This window comes from Cetorhinus maximus, chromosome 6, assembly GCF_964194155.1.
Source record: "Cetorhinus maximus chromosome 6, sCetMax3.hap1.1, whole genome shotgun sequence".
Classification (NCBI taxonomy): domain Eukaryota; kingdom Metazoa; phylum Chordata; class Chondrichthyes; order Lamniformes; family Cetorhinidae; genus Cetorhinus; species Cetorhinus maximus.
Window position 1 is genome coordinate 63,163,278 of NC_135884.1, and position 16,473 is coordinate 63,179,750.

At 44.2% G+C, this 16,473-nt stretch overlaps 1 protein-coding gene across 2 annotated transcripts in view; it reads right to left on the reverse strand.

The window, feature by feature from the left end:
* arl8ba (ADP-ribosylation factor-like 8Ba) overlaps positions 1–12,929 on the reverse strand; it is a 50,354-nt gene extending 37,425 nt beyond the window's left edge. The window contains exon 1 of one of the 2 annotated variants that reach the window (XM_078543780.1): positions 12,567–12,929. In XM_078543780.1, coding sequence (XP_078399906.1) covers positions 12,567–12,689 — 123 coding nt within the window. In that variant the 5' untranslated portion in view covers positions 12,690–12,929. The remainder of the gene's footprint in view (positions 1–12,566) is intronic. The other variant, XM_078543781.1, reaches the window with a different exon arrangement.
* Positions 12,930–16,473: the final 3,544 nt, after the last annotated feature.

Here is a 16,473-nt window from a genome sequence, read left to right on the forward strand (position 1 = left end):
AACCGTCTACTCGATCATCAAAGTGATGGAAGGGGTTGTCAATGCTATCAAGCAGCACTTCTTCAGCAATAAGCTGCTCACTGACACTCAGTTTGGGTTCCAGCAGGGCCACTCAGTTCCTGACCTCATTACAGTCTTGGTTCAAACATGGACAAGAGCGCTGAAATCCAAAGGCTAGGCGAGTGTAACTGCCCTTGATATCAAGGCAGCATTTGACCAAGTATGGCATCAAGGAGCCCTAGCAAAACTGGAGTCAATGGTATTCAAGATGAAAATTCCCCACTGGTTAGAGTCATACCTAGCACAAAGGAAGACGGTTGCGGTTGGAGGTCAATCACCTCAGTCCCAGGACATCATTGCAGGAATTCGTCAGGGTAGGGTGCTAGGCCCAACCATCTTCAGCTGCCTCATCAATGACCTTCCTTCCATCATAAGGTCAGAAGTTGGGATGTTCAATGACAACTGCACAATGTTAGCACCATTCACAATTCCTCAGATACTGAAGCAGTCCTTGTCCAAGTGCAGCAAGACCTGAACAATATCCAGGTTTGGGCTGACAAGGGGCAAGTAACATTCATGCCACACGAGTGCCAGGCAATGACTATCTTAAAAAAAAAGAGAATCCAACCATCTCCCCTTGGCATTACCATCGCTGAATCCCCCATTATCAATATCCTGGAGGTTATCATTCACCAGAAACTGAACGAGCCATATAAATACTGTGGCTACAAAAGCAGGTCAGAGGCTGGGAATTTTGTGCAGAGTAACTCACCTGCCAACTCCCCAAAGCTTGTCCACTATCTAGGCACAAGTCAGGAGTGTGATGGAACACTCTCCAATTGCCTGGATAAGTGCAGCTCCAACAACACTCAAGAAGCTTGACAGCACTCAGCACAAAGCAGCTTATTTGACTGTCACCCCATCCACCACCTCCAACGTTCACTCTCTCCATTAACAGTGGCATCAGTGTGCACTATCTACAAGATGAACAGCGGCAACTCATCAAGGCTCTTTCGACAGCACCTTCCAAACCCATAACCTCTACCACCTAGAAGGACAAGGGCAGCAGATGCATGGAAACGCCACTGCCTGCAAGCTCCCCTCCAAGCCACTCACCATCCTTTGTTGGCAATATATCACCACTCCTTCACTGTCGCTGGGTCAAAATTCTGGAACTCGCTTCCCAACAGCACTGTGCATGTGCCTACACCACATGGACTGTAGCAGTTCAAGAAAGCAACTCACCACCACCTTCTCAAGGGCAATTGGGGCTGGGCAATAAATGCTGGTCTCACCAGCAACACACATCTTGTGAGTCAATGAAAAAAAGGTGTAGAGGCCTTAGAAAAGGTACAGGATGAGGGGCTTCAGTTATGGGAAGAAGCTGGAAATGTTAAGACCATTCTCCTTGGAACAGGGAAGGTTGAATGGTCACCAAGAGGTTAAAATGCTGAGGGGTTTTGGTAGTGTATAGAGAGAAAAACTGCACCCCTGGCAAGTGGGTCAACAACTAGTAGTCATAGATTTAAAATCATTGGCAAAAGACCTTAGAGGGAAAATAGAATATTTCTCTTGAGATGTCAGGATCCGGAACATCCTGAGAAGATTGGGGAAGCTGATTTCATTAATAATTCTGAAAAAGGAGTTGGGCATATGCTTGAGGATGAGGAATTTGCATTAGTGACAAAAGTGGAGTTATGGGACGAAACACAACCACTCAAAGAGCCAGGACAGACATGATGGGCTAAATAGCCTCCTTCCATACTATAAGTTTCTATAATTCTATGAACACAAGTCACTTATTCATCTCTTGGATGATCTCCCAAACCTCTCAGCACTGTGCGTAATCTAACTTTACACACGCTCATTTGCACCAAGAAATCTTCAAGTACTGCTTTAAGGCTTTGTACAATAGCTTTCTTTCCTTTTAGAGGTACTTTAACATGCTGTTATTCAGTGGACAGGTTGCTAGAAAGCTCTAGCTTCAATACATATGACAGGAGCAAGTAAAAATTGATCATATCAACTGTTATCTGGTATGTCACATCAGCAATAATGCAGAACTCAGTCCCAAGCTTTATTATCAGTAATGCCCCTTTTGTGGCTGAACATTTTGATCTGATCACTATCAGCCTCTTTACTTCACAGCTCCCTTTGTTAAAAGGCCAGCAACTTGCAAACAGCTAGCAATTATATAGCACATCTATTGGTGAGATGAATCCTTGTACGGAGGTCCACAGGGTAATATTACAAGGAATTCAACAGAGCCAGGACAGGGTTTAAAAAGGATGGTCAAAAGCTTGATTTAAAAGCTGAGCTTTGAGAAAGTTTTCAAACTTAGGAAAAAGGTCAAGTGATGGAGCAGTTTAGGCAGGGAATAGGACAAAGGAAGTTAAAAGCTTTGCAAATAGGGGAGGGGCATGGAGACACAGGAATTTTTAAATTCGTTCATGGGATTTGGGCATCGCTGGCTCGGCCAGCATTTATTGCCCATCCCTTATTGCCCTCGAGAAGGTGGCGGCAAGCTGCCTTCTTGAATCGTTCAGTCCACGTGGTGTAGGGATACCCACAGTGCTGTTAGCAAATTCCAGAAGGCATCAACTCTGGAGAATGCAATGTTCTTCTGAAACAAAGGCATGTACATCTTTGAAGATGAGGGCATTAAATTTGACGCGCAGGGTTGATGAGCAGACAGGCTTAGTGCAGTACAGGAAATTGGGAAGCTGAGCTTTGGACAAGTTGAATTTGCTAGTTTGAAGAGGTCCATAAATTGCAACAGGTGATGTTGGTTGCATCAGGAATGTCAGCCAAGACAGGGCACTATGCTCTTCTTCAAAAAACAAAAAATGGAATCTTTTGCTACTCTCTGAACAGGTAAATGACACCTTGATTCCACATCTCTGAAAGCTAAGCATAAATGAGCAGCAATTAACAAATGCCATAATAACCTACAGGACTTCCCTGCACACAGTAGGTACACAGCTTAAAAAAAGACTATTCGTATTCCTCAGACAAAAAATATGCTCATTTAATAGTTTTCCTTCAGGAATGAACAATTGGCTGCTCTATTTACAAGTGCAGAATGCTTTTTGCAACCTGATAATTCTGTTCAGAATGAAGATCCTTGTTCTCTTGTTTGCCTACACTGACCTACGTTTGATTCCACACAATAATCTTAAAATATAAATCAACTTTCCCCACACAAATCCAGTACCATCAAATTTTACTCCAGAGTTTTCCAAAAGATAACCTATGAAGGGAGAAAAATAGCAATGCTGCAAAAAAAAACCTACAAGAAAAACTGCATCCGCATCTTTATTCAAAACATGTGCACATTAATCACCAAACTCCCATTTGCCCTGACAATATCTCAGAACATGACCAGCGCCGAGATTGATGAGTCAAATAAAAAGGTCGCTAGGGAACAAGGAAATGGTGATTATCGCAACTCAATCCTGGCCTGTGCAAGATACCTAAAAATTTTCAAAAGACAATTAGCTTGTATCCTTCAACCCACTTGATAATTTAATCAGGCCACAATAATATTGCTGAAATAATGTTTCATAATACTGGTTATCTGAGTTAAGCAAGCCATTTCTCAACTCATGGTTCCAGATGCAGCATAAAACAGTGGCAGTAAATCCCCAAGTGTATATCTCCTATAACTGCCAGCCACCAAGGAAACAAACTCCAAGAGGTCACCTTTCAAACCAATAGACAGGCACAATAACTATAATCGCTTGCATCAAATTCACCCAGTTCTCCAAAAGTGAGCACTAGGACATGACAAGCTTCAATGGCATCCCAAGCAACCCAATATACATAAAACATGCATTCTTTATAAATTGAAAGTCAGAATTACAAGCATTATTGTACAGCATGCACCTTGAGACCTTTTACTATGCTAACAGCACGATATAAATGCAAATTGTTGTATACCACAGGCTGTATGGGTATGCATCCAGCTGCAATTTCAGCACTTAAGATTCTGATTTTAGCCTGACTGCAGAGTTTGAGCAGTAAAGCACAGTCATAGAAAGGAAGAGTCAACCATGATCTGTGTCCTCGACACAACCTTGTGTATTAAGCAGAGGCTCATGCGTTATAAGCTCACTCTCCACCTCAAAAATGGAGTTGACTTCTACCATGGTCTGCAAAAAAAAAATTGGTTTACAAGTATACACAAAAGAGTGTTTCTTAAAGGTATTTCTCCCCTTCCTGCTCCCAAAATGGTAACTCACATTGGGGTTCAGTTCTATACGTGTTAGAAGGTCTCAATTACCTCATTGAAATGATTATTCTTGAGTGAAATTAGAAAGCTGAAAACTAGAAAATTGGGCACCTTCTAACTGGAGTAGCTAGACAATAATCACCACCAGAAACCTTGGCTGCATTTTCCAAATCCTCAGCTGAGACTATCCAAATCAGTAGAGAGCACCGAGTAAATCCAACCTTTATGGCTCACTACCACATATTAACCACTGAACCATAAGGCAATACCTGCATTTACTCCCAAGGTTTCTTTCTTCATATTTCGCACTGAAACTGCAGCTTCACTTGCCTTTCCATTTCTAATTTTTCATTACAATCAAAGGGGCCAAGTTTCATCAATGACTTCATAAGAGATCACACCGTACTTGCAAGATAGGTATTCTGGCACATTTTTGAAGCAACAGCGAGAAGACAAAATATTTTAAAGTACAAACTGTGCCCAAATCAATGATACTCCATCAGCTAAGGGAATATATGAATGGGAGGAGGCCATTCACACCTGCACCTTCAATTTTATTTGACCTGGGCCTCAAATTTATTTCTGACCTTAGCTCCATATCCCTGCATATCATAATCTAACAAAAATATACCAAATTCAATCTTGAAAACGCCAAATGTGCTTGCATAGTCAGCCTTTTAAAAAGGGACAGAAGAGGTGTTCTGATTTCCATTACCCTTTAGGTGAAAAAGTGATTCCCAGTTTCACCCCCAAATGGCCTGGTCCCATTTAACACTGATGGCTACTTTTACCATGAATATATACGAGTGCTGCCGCCATAGTCCCAGAGGACCACAGGCTGCTCTCTCATAAGAGAGACGCAACTGGTGGTGAGTTTAACTTGAGGGTCACCACACCTCAGGCGAGATTGAGACCTCATGGATGACCTCAGCCAGTACGGGAAATTGAACCCACGCTGTTGGTGTCACTCTGCATCACAAGCCAGGCATCCAGTCAACTGAGCTAACCAACCAATGCAGCCAATGATGGAGTGATTAAAACTGGGGGTGCCCAAGAGGCCAGCATTAGAGTGGCAGAAAGACCTCAGGGATGCAGATCTGGAAGATACAGAGATAGGGAGGCATGAGGCCAAGGAGCGGGGTGGGTGGATTTGAAAACAAGGATAAGAATTCTAAAATCCAGGCAGTGCCAGAGCAGAAGCCAACATAGTTAGCAAGCACAGGGGCGACGGGTGAACGGACTCAATGAAAGTTAGGATATAGGCAGAGTTCTGCATGAGGTCAAGTTCCTGGAGGGTGGAAGATACAGACCCACCAAGAGAGCACTGAAATACTTGGTCTAGAAGTAATAACAGCCTGGATGAGGGATTCAGCATCAGGTAAATTACATAGTATCCATCGGGGCCTCAGGGTCTAGGTATACAAGTCATGCCAACAGTAAGATGTGTTGCGCCAGGTCCTGTTAAGCAACAGTCATTTGCTGCAGCAGCAGGCAGTCAGGTCAAATTCAGACAACACATTCTGTTCAATTAATGTAGCACAGGGTTTAAGTTTCCTTTACACAAAGTATCTGACTACCAAATTTTGCAGCTCCACAGTTTCAGTACTGCAATAATAGATCTGATCATTTGGCTGCATTCACATTGCTTCAGCTTCTACTACAGAAATCTAAGCACTGTCAGTTAATTACTGCCACTCAATGGCACGTTCGAAAGAAATCAGAGCATCTCAATGCATAATCTCTTGTTATGTGGATTAAATCCAAGCTGCCTAACATGACTACTTGAATAATCTATGGTGTGTACATGATGTTGCCCAGATACTTAATGTTGCCTGGTTATTTCCCACGTCAGTACCTACAGCCGGCAAATTTTGATTCTTGCTCCAAAACACAGACAGAACCAACAGTTCACACCAAATAAACATGGCACCATTTTCCATCTTTTGATTCTGGTGTCTTGCAGCTCAAATATGTAAGATCATGAGTCTAAGCAGCAACAGTGATGTTGAAGAACTTCATTTCCATAGAGGTTTATTGCACAATACCAACTTAATACAACATTGTGGGGAGAAAACCAAAATCTCTGAAACACTGCTCACATTAGCTAAAGCAAAAAACAGCTGGGCTAAAAAATCCCCAAGTGGCAAAGCTAAAGATATATCTGGTCTGAAAATGCCAAAAATAACACTAACCTGAAGCACAAATTCAAGCTAAATTATGTCCATTACAATAATTCTGCAATCAATTTACACCACAGAAATTACTGAGTCAGGCAGTTAGTACAAGACTAAGTGGAAGACCACGCCCAACTACAACCTCCACATAAAAACTGCACAATGCTGGATGTTTCGCTTATCGTCATCTTCAGAAAGAAATCGCCAACTAAAATGGAGGCTTATTTAGAACGCGCAGTTTGGCAAGCTAAAACAGAAAGTAACATCCAGGTGAACAGTACACCTTTGCGTCCCTTCCTATTACACTATTGAAAAGTAGCATTCCTATTTGCAGCAGTATTAACTTGAATTTAATTCCCAACACACTGTATAACTCAGCACATGCCCTCTTCTGCAATCTGACAGCCAAACTGCTGCAGGATGGTGCAGAGCAAAGATAAAATTCAATAAGGAAACTCAATTGCCTGAATTGGTTATCAATATTATCTAAAATTTAGTTTGGGGGGGGGGGGGGAAGAAGAGAACCTTTGCTTAGACCAAAGAGAGCAGAATTTTATTCTGCTCAATCTACATTTTGAGATATCATGGAGGAACTTAGGGCCCTCAATCCTCTAGCCCATAAAAGTCTGCCATCCAAGAAAGTAAATTCACTCTCAATTCGTGCTGCTTAATTGACTAGATCTATAAACAAGCAACGTTCACTGGAAACAATTTCTGAGAGGACTTGACAGGTAGAATCTAAGAGTCGATTCCTTTGGTTGGACAGTCTGAAATCAGGGTCATAATTTGAGAAAAAGGGTTGGGCCATTCAGAACTGAGTTAGGGAAAAACAACTTCACTCAGAGGGTTGTGAATCACTGGAATTCTCTACCCCAGGTGCTCAGTCATCGAGTATATTCAAGATTGAGGTCGAGGTTTTTGGGTGCTTAGGGAATTCAAAGATATAGGGATAAGGAAGTGAAGTTAATTTGGAACTTCAGCCAGATCTTCCCGAATGGCAGAGTAGGCTCAAGTAACTGGATGATCTAAATCCTTCTCCCACTACTTAGGTTCTTAAACAAAGCCCATGGAAGTGGGTTATAGAAAGTGAACTGGGGGAAAAAAATCTCACTTCTAGACTTCTGTCCTTAAACTAACTTGTATTCGTATAGCGCCTTTAACAAAGCCTGCCAATGCTTCACAAGAGCATTAGAGCTAAATTTGACAAGAAAACATTGGGTCAGTTGACCAAAATTCCAGAGCTTGGGGCCTAGACAGCAAAAAGCTCAGTCACCAATTGTGGAGCAATTAAAATCAGGAATGTTTGAGGCCAACATTAGCAGGGCACAGATATCCTGAGGGTTGTGAGGCTGAAGTAGATTAGAGATGGGGAGGGGCAAGGTCACAGAGGGATTTGAAAACAAGGATGAGAATTTAAAAATAGCTGGGAGCCAATGTACAGTAGGTCAGTGAACACAGGGGAGATGACTGAGCAGGACTTAAGAACAGATAGCAGAGCTTTAGACATCAAGTTTATGGATGGTAAGTGGGAGGCTGGCCAGATGTACTGAGGTAACAAATACGTGAATGAGGGTTTCAGCTATGAGCTGAGGGTGGGGCAGAGTCAGACAATGTTGGAGATGGATATAGGCTGTCATAGTGATAGCAGATGCAGTCAGAAGCTTACCTTGGTGTCAAATATGACACCAAGATTGCAGTCTGGTTCAGCAAAGTTGCCAGGGGAAAGGGTGGATACAGTAGCAAGGGAGCAGAGTTTGTGGCAGCCAGCAAAGTGAGTGGCTTTGATCTTCCCGAAATTCAAATGTAGGGCAAGCGTCTGACAGCGGAGGCAACTAATTCAATAGTCTCAATCGTCATCTTCCGTGAGTTCCTCACCAGGTTCAAGCTGAGGGTGGAGGAGATAGGAAAGAGGCATTTAAGACAGTTTGCATTAGAGGGGGGGGCGGTAGTTACATTTACATTTCAAGATGATACTGGAATAATAAGTAGCTTTGGCAGACCAGAGCAGAACACAATAGTGCTTTATGTGATCCAGCCAGATCGAGCAGGGGGAACAACCAGGGAGAGAGCAATGGTTTCAACAGGAACTACGGTAAAGGTGAAGGTAAGGCTGTGGTTGAGCAGATCAGTAATTGCAGCAATCATGGTGAGTGGTGGACCAAAAGCAGTTAGAATTTTGAAAGTGCAGTTTGGAAGGGGAATAGGAACATAGGTGGAGTGATACAAGGATTGATACAAACAGAGCAGTGAGGCCATATGAGACAACAAAGTCTAGGAGACGGCCAAGAATATGGATTGGGGAGCTTACAAGGAAGAGATGAAGGAAGGATAAGAGGGAAGTGAACTCATGACGATAGATAGAATGAGTTGAGGTGGAGGTTAAAGTCATCAAGGATGAGAAGCTGTTCAATACAGAAGTACAGGAAGGGAAGCAGAGAAGATATTTAGAAAGTTTTCATGGTGATTCGGTGATAAGATCCACACCACCATTGTGACAGTCTTGGGGGTCAAATGGTGGATGGCATAGTGGGCTTCATTTAGTGGGAAGGTGTCATGAACCCTTAGCCAGGTTTCTGACAAGGCTATAATGTTGATGGAATCATCCACAATAAGCTCGAACGGCAAGAGCCTTGTTCACAAGTGAACAGACATTTTGTGAGCAAATGTAGCCAGACAGCTGAGTAACATAGTAAAGAGTGGTGACTGAGTTATGTGGAAGATGTGTTAATTTTCAGGATTACGAGTTTAATTACTCATCTGTTTCAGTCAGTAATGACTAATTATTTTTAATACAGTAGTTGCTTCCATTGCAATTTATTCCTCTTGCTGTGGTGCAGTTCCACTGGTGCCAGAAACCCTGTAATACCCTGCCCCAATGGCATTACTGTGTGCCAGCCAAGTGCGAGTAAGCCATCATACTGTAAACGGCATCACAGCTACAGCTAATCTTATTCTTAACAGAAATACATATTCTTCACAAGGGATCAATAGATTAGGTTCAGGAGCACAAACACAGGACAATTAGGTTCAGGAGCACAAACACAGGACAATTAGGTTCAGGAGCACAAACACAGGACAATTAGGTTCAGGAGCACAAACACAGGACAATTAGGTTCAGGAGCACAAACACAGGACAATTAGGTTCAGGAGCACAAACACAGGACAATTAGGTTCAGGAGCACAAACACAGGACAATTAGGTTCAGGAGCACAAACACAGGACAATTAGGTTCAGGAGCACAAACACAGAACAATTAGGTTCAGGAGCACAAACACAGGACAATTAGGTTCAGGAGCACAAACACAGGACAATTAGGTTCAGGAGCACAAACACAGGACAATTAGGTTCAGGAGCACAAACACAGGACAATTAGGTTCAGGAGCACAAGCACAGGACAATTTTCCTAGCCCAGAGATTCAGACAGCAATTCTGACACTGTCACTGCTGTACCGGTGGAAATCAACTCACTCACCATTGTCTGTGATCAATGAAGCAAGAAGGAATGTGGGGAGATGGGTGGAAACTGCATGGCGGGAGCCTGAATAGAGAGCTGAGGGATAGGAAAAGTATGGCAGGACAGTGGGATAGTTTAGGATTTGATGGAATGGTGAAGGAATGGCTTAGCAGGAACAGGAAAGAAACATGAGCAAGGAGGGGACAACAGTCTCTATCCAAGCTGCTGCAGTACAGCAACAACACTGGCATTTATCAACCAATGCAGAAAATTGCGAGGAATATCCTATCCATAAAAAGGAGAAATCCAACCCGATCAATCATCATCTTCAACTCACAGCAAAATGGAAGGAGTTGTCAACAGTGCTATCAAGCAGCACTTATTCAGCAATAACCTGCTCACCAATACAAAGCAACAATACACTTAGAAAAGCACAGTATGACTAATCAACATGGTTTTACTAAAGAGAGATCCTGTCTAACAAACTTTATAAGTGTTTCTTGAGGATGTAACTAGTAGGGTAGATAGAGGGTAACGAGCGGATGTAGTGTACCTGGATTTCCAAAAGGCATTTGATAAGGTGCCACATAGAAGATTAATAGGTAAGATAAGGGCTCATGGAGTTGGGGGTAATATAGTAGCTGGGATAATGGATAGAAAACAAAATGGGCATAAACAGGACTTTTTCAAGTTGGCAAGCTATGAATAGTGGAGAACAAAAACAGAATTACCTGGAAAAACTCAGCAGGTCTGGCAGCATTGGCGGAGAAGAAAAAAGTTGATGTTTCGAGTCCTCATGACCCTTCAACAGAGTTCTGTTGAAGGGTCATGAGGACTTGAAACATCAACTTTTTTCTTCTCCGCCAATGCTGCCAGACCTGCTGAGTTTTTCCAGGTAATTCTGTCTTTGTTTTGGATTTCCAGCATCTGCAGTTTTTTGTTTTTATCTCTATGAATAGTGGAGTGTCGCTACGTTCAGTGCTAGGGTCTCAACTATTTACAATCTATGTTAATGACTTAGATAAGGAGACAATCTCATGTAAATTTGATGATACCAAGCTAGGCGGGAAGGTAGGCTGCAGGGAGGACACAGAGGCTGCAAAGAGATATATAAAGGTTAGGTGAATGGGCAACAAGGTGGCAGATGGAATATAATATAGGAAAGTGTGATGTTATTCACTTTGGTCGTAAGAATAAAAAAAATAGTTTTTAAAAGGTCAGAAATGTCTAAGTGCTGGTGCTCAAAGAGACTTGGGTGTGCATGTACATGAAAAGCAGAAAGGTACCAGTGCAGCAAACAATTAGGAAGGCAAATGGCATGTTGGCCTTTAATGTAAAGGGATTGGGGTACAGGAATAAAGAAGTCTTGCTACAGTTGTATGGGTTTTGGTGATATTGCTTCTGGAGTAGTGCAGTTTTGGCCTCCACATTTGAGAAAGGATACACTTGCATTGGAGGCGGTACAGCAAAGGGTCAATGGGGGGTTGTCTGTTGAGAGGCTGAGTAAATAGGGCTAATATACTCTGGACTTTAGAAGAATGATAAATGATCTCATTGAAACCTACAACATTCTGAAGTGGCTTGACAGGGTCGGCACATTGTTTTTGCCGATTTGGAGAGTCTAAATCACAGGGGCACAGTGTCAGGATAAGGGGCTGATCATGTAGGACTAAGAAGAGGAGAAATTACTTCACTCAAAGGATTGTAAATCTTTGGAATTCTCTACCCCAGAGTGTTTTGGATGCTCCATCGTTGAATATGTTTAAGGCTGGGATACAGAATTTTGATCTCAGGGAATTAAGGGATATGGGGACGGAGCAGGAAAATGGAGCTGATTAAGCCATGGTCGTATTGAATTGGGGGGGGGGGAGGGGGGGCACACGGGTGAGGGGCAGCGGGGTGAGGTGATTGGCAGGGACATACATGGGGGGGGGGGGGAGAGAGATGCATGCATACATGGGGGTGGCATGCATGCATCGTGGGAGGGGTGGTATGTATGCATCGTGGGAGGGGGGTATGTATGCATCGTCGGAGGGGGGGTATGTATGCATCGTAGGAGGGGGGGTATGTATGCATCGTAGGAGGGGGGTATGTATGCATCGTAGGAGGGGGGTATGTATGCATCGTAGGAGGGGGGTATGTATGCATCGTAGGAGGGGGGTATGTATGCATCGTAGGAGGGGGGTATGTATGCATCGTAGGAGGGGGGTATGTATGCATCGTAGGAGGGGGGTATGTATGCATCGTAGGAGGGGGGTATGTATGCATCGTAGGAGGGGGGTATGTATGCATCGTAGGAGGGGGGTATGTATGCATCGTAGGAGGGGGGTATGTATGCATCGTAGGAGGGGGGGTATGTATGCATCGTAGGAGGGGGGTATGTATGCATCGTAGGAGGGGGGTATGTATGCATCGTAGGAGGGGGGGTATGTATGCATCGTAGGAGGGGGGTATGTATGCATCGTAGGAGGGGGGTATGTATGCATCGTAGGAGGGGGGGGTATGTATGCATCGTAGGAGGGGGGGTATGTATGCATCGTAGGAGGGGGGGTATGTATGCATCGTAGGAGGGGGGTATGTATGCATCGTAGGAGGGGGGTATGTATGCATCGTAGGAGGGGGGGTATGTATGCATCGTAGGAGGGGGGTATGTATGCATCGTAGGAGGGGGGGGGGGGGCGTCTAGGTCGGCCGCAGGCTCACTCACCGCGATAACGTTGACGAAGGTAGTCTTTCCCGAATACTGCAGCCCGACCAGAGTCAGCTCCATCTCCTCCTTCCAGAACAGCGACTTGATCCAGTCCAGCAACCGGTTGAAAAGCGCCAGCATCCTGAGTGAGTGTGGGCGGAGGGTCGAAGCCGGATCAGAAAGGGCCGCTGCCGAGGAGCCGCAGGTTCGCACTGGGTCAGGACACCGGTGGGAGGCAGCTGGTCACACAGCACCGGAAACCACGAGCCGTCAGGTGACTGGGAGCGGCGAAACCCTGGGATACTGGAGGAGCGACCCCTGGAGGATCCTGGGATACTGGAGGATAGTGGTTTAGTGGAGGACCCTGGGATATAGGAAGAGCGGATCCTGGAAATTTAGTCACTGGGACATGGAAGGAGTGGGCCTGAAGGATACTGGGATGTTGGAGGAACCAACAATGGGGGACACTGGGATGCTGGAAGATCCGCCCCTACCGTCACAGAAGTCGGGAGTGGCGGCTGCAGCACACTCTAGCGTTTGGAGCGCGGAATATCAGGGCAGCGGAGGGACTGGACAACTGCAGCAATCACAGCCTTCTTCCTTTACGCTAGTCATGATCCAGCCAATTGAGTGTTTTGTCCTTGATGCCACACTTTGTCAAATTATAAGAAATAAGAGCAGGAGTAGGCCATTCGGTGCCACAAGCCTGCCTCACCATTCAATAAGATCATGGCTGATCTGCCCCAGGCCTCAACTCCTCTTTCATGCCAGCTCCTCATAATCCTCAACTCCCTGATATTTCAAAAAACCTATCTACCTCCTCTTTAGATACTTTCAGTGATCTAGGCTCCACAACTCTCTGAGGTAGAGAATTCCAGACATTCACTACCCTCTGAGAGAAGAAATTCCTTCACATCTCAGTTTTAAATGAATGTCCCCTTGTTCTGTAACTATGTCCCCTAGTTCGAGATTCCCCCACTAATGGAAACATCTTCTCAACATCTACCCTGTCAAGCTCCCTCAATCCTGCTGCTTTAATGTCAAGGGTAGTTATTACTATCACATATTCCTAAGGACACCTGCGCACGTACATGGGTGCGGAAGAGAGACAGGCAGTCGGACTGAATGGTCCCCTCAACTGCACGCTGACAAGACCTGTTAAGCCAGGTCCAGGAGCTGATCCATGAGGAGGAGCTTCAAGTTACCCACCTCTGCACTTGGATGACCAAGGAATATGGGACTGAAGTGCAGCCAGCAATTGAGCAGCCTCTTCAAGTAGAGGAGGAGGAGCTGCAGCCTCATATACGCCATATGGAGATGAAACATAGACATCTCGAGGCCGCAAACAATTATGGGCTGTCTGGGAGTCTAAATCTGCTTGAAAGTGTATTGCACACCAATGCTCTATGCCGATCTCCCTATGCCAGGGTTCCCACTGTGCTGTCCTGTTTTCCCTTGGTGGATAGTGCCCTGCATAAATGCAATTATTGGCTTCCAGACAAAAGTGCAATAATTCAACAAGACAAGAGAATTTACCATGTCATATATGTTTGAATCAGGGATCTGTTATTTTAATTTCATGAGGGAGATGGTGTCACTGAGCTAGTAATCCAGAGGCCCAGGCAAATGTTCTGGGGACACAGGTTAAAATCCCACCATGGCAGCTGGTGAAATTTAATTTCAGTTAATAAATCTGGAATTATAAAGTTAGTCTCAGTAATGCTGGCCATAATAACTATCATCGATTGTCATTGAAACCCATCTGGTTCACTAATCTCCTTTAGGGAAAGAAATCTGCCATCCCTACCTGGTCTGATCTAAATGTGATGCCAGACCCCATAGAAATGTGGTTGATTCTTAACTACCCTCTGAAATGGACTAGCAAGCTACTCTGTTTCAAGGGCAATTAAGGATGGGCAACAAATGCTGGCCTTGCCAGAGACGTCCACGTCCCATGCAAGAATAAAGAAAAAATATGTTTCTCTGCTATTCTCCATTTTACTCCTGAATGACAGGTGTTTTTGAGCAGAAATGCTCAGCAGTTTTTGTTTAGAAAGGTAACCTCTCTGCTCTGGGAGCTGATTACTGTCACAGTAACAGGAGGGATGCAGGCACCTTTTTCTGTTCTCACCTAATTGGCTGGAAGCTCTGCTTTTCATGCAGTAGTTTGGATTGAGTTGCAAATTCTTAATATTCAGAGTCAATATCAATATAGTCAATATAACAAAGCATGCGGTGACAGGCGGATGCTAAGTTACATTTGCTAAAGAGTCAAGGCAAATTTTCCCAACATTTCTCTGAGAGAGATCATCTTTCAATTCCGTTACTAGGGCAACGCATTGCAATTAAGGAATATTCAAGCAATGTCAAAATAAATGAGACTGAAAGGTGTTTTTTTCACACCTTTAAGTGTAAAAATGTCCATTCCATTGACAAAATTGCCCCCAGATGATTTTTCATCAGCTACGTTGTGCAAACTTCTGTTAAATTGATACTAAGTCCTTTCCAGGCCTTCAAAAGTCAACCTCCCCCCTGAACAATCACCTGCGTTTTGTGATGTACAAATATTTATCTACTTGCTTAATTTATCACCATCCATTTTGCATAAAATTAAGTAAGTTAAAGATTTGCGACAACCCAAAGAATCGAAGGACCATAAGCAGTTCTTCAAATCTCTGGGAAATCTGACCAACCTCCTTTTGGCGGGGCCTTCAATCAATCTACATAAATGTCCTGTTACCAACGAGCATCTGTCTATCAATGTTCAGTGTCAAAGATAGCAAAATAAAAGAGAAATAATTTCATTCTGGTTTATTTTGACCTGGAGATGTAGATTTACAAGTACCTGCCCAATCCATGAGCTTCCCTCACCAATACCATTGGACCGATCCATATTCATGGCCACCCCCTTGAACGTGTCATCTCAGTGACCTCCCTACTTCAATGTGTCAATCACAGAAAAGCCATTTTTGATCACTTCCTTGTATGACTTTCCACCCACATCCCCCTCTACACTCTAAATTTCACTTCCACTTGTGTCTGCAACAGAAAAAAAACTCACCCACAAGTCACTTTCAACTGCACTTTCAATTTCCTGTGTCTAGCCTTTGACCTCCTGTCACCACAATCTTTCTGCAACCCACATTCTGCTGAACCATGCCATTAACTCCACCATTGATGGGCTTGTCCTGATGAAATCTACTACCCTCTCTCATCCCAGTCAATCCTCCGGTGTGGCCCTCATAACCCTTGCATTAAGCCCAAGAGAGGCAGACTTGAACAGATGTGATGGACAACTGATTTAGCCATTCACTACCAGATCTGGCTGGACAACATAAAACGCCATCGGGTCCAGTTCTCCTCCGCTAAAACTGCTCACTATTCCAGGATCATCCTGGAATGCAAAGATAACTCCCAGCTTCTCTCCTCCCCTACAAACAATCTGTTTCACCCCCTCTCCCTTGTGTTGTGCACCCTCACCTCTGACAATAAGTGCAAGGAGCTCATGGGTTTCTTTGACACTAATCACACTTTGATACTATCCGATCAGCTGCCTCAGCCATGTCCCTCATGCCCACTAACCCACTGGGCCAATCTGCCTGTAAAGCCCCCTCTGCCCTGGCCCTGAAATCGCATCATTCTCTAGTTTCTCTCCTATCCCCTCTTGTGCTGTCCGTGAGAAGCACCTCCTGCTCCCTCAGCCCTATTCCCACTAAACTGCCGAACACCCAGCTTCCCTTCCTGGCCCTCATGTTAGCTGATATTGTAAACAGTTCTTTCCCTTCAGGTGTCCCTTTATCCTTTAAATCTGCCATCATCACCGCTCTCTTCTGAAACAAAAAGCACTTGACTCCTCTGTCCTTGAAAATTACCATCTCATCTCCAATCTCCCTTCCCTCCCCAAAATCCTTGAAGATTTTGTTGC